At 36.1% G+C, this 3,235-nt stretch overlaps 1 protein-coding gene across 1 annotated transcript; it reads right to left on the bottom strand.

Annotated features, from left to right (window-relative positions):
* Positions 1-732: 732 nt before the first annotated feature.
* LOC125212863 (uncharacterized) lies at positions 733-1,447 on the bottom strand. The gene has a single exon (XM_048113143.2). The coding sequence runs from the start codon at positions 1,316-1,318 to the stop codon at positions 959-961; it is 360 nt and encodes a 119-aa protein (XP_047969100.2). The 5' UTR covers positions 1,319-1,447; the 3' UTR covers positions 733-958.
* Positions 1,448-3,235: the final 1,788 nt, after the last annotated feature.

Genomic DNA, 3,235 nt, shown 5'->3' on the forward strand with positions numbered 1-3,235 from the left:
TATCCTTCCTAATGTGAACATGTTATTCGGGTATTTGCAGACTGCTTTCCCTGCTGACACGTACCAAATGATTCCACAACAACAAGTTGCGCATGTCCGACTGATTGAATCCGTCGAAGTGCAATTGGGTACACGCCGCCCGCCGCTGAAGGAGTAGTTTTTGTCTATCCGAACCCGAAATATAAAATTTTATTTTTTTTAGGATGCAATTTTAAATTTTTAGGAATTTTTACTTTTTTTCTAGGATTTATAGTCGTATTTCAGATTTTTTTTTTTAATGAAGCTTTATTACTAACAATATGTTTTTGGTAATCGTAATTTTAAAATTGAATAATAGAATACCGGTATCCATGAATAGTGAAGAACATGCTCTTGGGGAAGACCGGAAGAGCATGATTGAAGTTGCCTTGACAATTTTTTTTTTTAACGTTATTTATCATCCATTGACATTAAATTTAAAATCTAATGATTCTAATCATAGTTTGAAGTTGGTTAGTTTGAAGTTGGTAGAAAAGATTGCAATAGGTAGATTATCACTATCCAATTTTCACATGTACAAGTTCGTCTAATATTACAATAATTGTATAAATAAGCTCTCCAAATGTTTAAATGTAACACTCTGTTCTGTTAAAATTCACAATTTTATTCTAGTGAATTGTGTTTCATTGCTTTACAAATCCATATAAACAACCGCATTAAAATGAAATGAAGAAAATTAAACAAGCAACGAGATAAAAGAATAATACAGTAAAATTTTTTATCAGCGTTGGATATAACCATATTGTACATGTGACTCCCCTAAGATAATAAATATGTCCAAGAGCCATGTGTATCATTAATCACAATCAAACAAATGATCCACTTCAAATCAAATAAGCAAACCACAAATAAATATGACCAAAAATAAAAATTAGAGAGAGAGAGAAAATGACCACTATGCCCCCAACAAAAAACAGATCTATGCCAAAGCCACCGCCACTAGCACGGCGGCGATAGCAGCGCCGCCAAAGGAAGCCCTGCTCACAAATCCACTGTTTCCGTCGGCAGGAGGCTGGTCGGCGCCTGGAGAAGCGGCGGGTACTTGGCCGACGGGGCTGGGGGAGGCCGGTGCGGGAGTGCCCGGGGCAGGAGCAGGAGAGTCTTCCGTAGCAGGGGTGGGGGCGGCGACCGGGGCTGGGGAGGGGGTGGCGGCGGTGGGAGGAGCAACTGGTGCGGCAGTGGGGGAGACAGTTGGTGCGGCGGTGGGTGATTGGGCCATGCATGAGGTGGCCAATAGTGCCATCACAAGGAAAAGTTTGAATGCTGTTAATGAAGCCATTGCTAATTTGGAAGATAGAAAGAGAGAGGGGAAATGTGAGACTGAGAAGTTTTAAGATGTACAAAGGGAGATTGTGAAGTGAAGATATATAAAATGGAGAGATGGAAGAAGGAAATAATGAAGAGGAATTAAATAATTAAGTTTGGACTTTGGACAGGGCGGCATTGCATGTGTAGGTCCATTTCAACTTTCAACATCGCATAGTTGAATTTGGGAGAATATATATATATATATATATATATATATATATATATATATATATTTTGGTGTAGTTATGAACTACCATAATTTATATTGGCATGGTTATATATGAAAACAATATATTGCTCTAGTGGTAATTGGTAAGCAACTCAATATTTTTGTTGAGTGTTCAATTGCACGTCTTTGGAAATCCTCACGCTTAAAAAAATACTCCTACTATCCGCTATTTATAATTTTTTTTTTTCATTCCATTAATAAATATTTCATCTAGCTTCTCAGTGCTATTTTTTGGCAGTGAATCTCGTAATTCCACTAAGAGCATCTCTAACCGTGTTCTTACTAATAAATATTTCATCTAGCTCTCATCACTATTTTTGGCAAGTACTCCACTAATAGCATCTCCAACCGTGCTCTTAGCTGGGGAATTATACCGAAATACCGGAATACCGACTTACTTACCGAAAAAATACCGAAAATACCAATTTTTTGGTATACCATAGTTTTCGGTACGGTATCATACCATACCAAAAGATTCGGTACGGTAACGGTATTAGATTTCCTATACCGCGGTATACCGGTATATAATGGCATACCGAAGATTCGGATATACCGACACTTCGGTATACCTTTGATTATTAAATATATAAATATATATATACCAATATAATATTTATGTTATATTTATAAGATTATTATTATATATATAAAACCCTTATATTTATAGCAGGTTGAATCCTCCATTTTCAGTCCTATATACAAGTAATATCTTTTGTCAAATAAACCAACAAGGTTCCAAGAAATGAAGAAAATGTTGCTCAGGATTTTATAATTTATTTTTGATTTGGTTGTCAAAGTTTTATAAATTTAAATATTAGAATGATTTGTTTTATAACGGTATGTCATACCGAAGTTCGGTATAATGCAAAAGTACGGTATACCGGAATGCGGTACGGTATACCAAAAACATGGTATGGAAACGGTATCAAAAACTACCATACCGAATTTCCGGTATACCGAACTCCGGTATATCGAAAAATTCGGTACGGTATCGGTATGGTGTTCTGTCATACCGTACCGAACCACCCCTAGCTAAGAGCACAGTTGAGGCCGACCCCAATTTCATTCATTTTTTATTCCATATTCTAGCTAAGGCACAATACCCCCAATCATGCTCTTCGCTAATGCATGCTTCATGGGTCTCACTATTATTTAATTTAAATACTTCAATTACCAAAAACACTTCCATAATAATAAAATACATTAATAAACCCGAAATACAATTACAAATTACTAGGATATAAAATAAAATGTATACTTAAAATCATAATAAAAAAACCGCTACTCGTGGCCGAATTTCGCCCAAAGATGTTCGACTAGATCTTGTTGTTGATAATATGCTTGTTCTTCTTGCGCCACTTCCGCAATCAATCGGTCTAGATCGTTCGGATCCATTTGGTGAATTGTATGGAGAAATATAAAAGAGGAATAAGTGAGAGATAGTTTGATGTAAAAAAATGAGTGATGAATGAAGGTATTTAGGCCATCCGCATTCCTGTCTCTTATCCGTCTTTTAACCGTCTCATCTCTTCACTATTCATGGACCCCACTTTACTTTTCAGCTCATCTCTTAACTAAGAGATATCACATGCATCCCTTCATCTCTTAACCACCTCTTAACCATCTCTATTCATTCAATTTCATTTTTTATTTTTAATT

The sequence above is a fragment of the Salvia hispanica genome, chromosome 3, assembly GCF_029641045.1.
Source record: "Salvia hispanica isolate PSC_SH4W2 chromosome 3, Shi_PSC_v1, whole genome shotgun sequence".
Classification (NCBI taxonomy): Eukaryota; Viridiplantae; Streptophyta; class Magnoliopsida; order Lamiales; family Lamiaceae; genus Salvia; species Salvia hispanica.

Coding starts and splice junctions, on each gene's coding strand:
- LOC125212863 (XM_048113143.2), bottom strand. CDS start 1,318: ATGGCTTCATTAACAGCATTCAAACTTTTCCTTGTGATGGCACTATTG.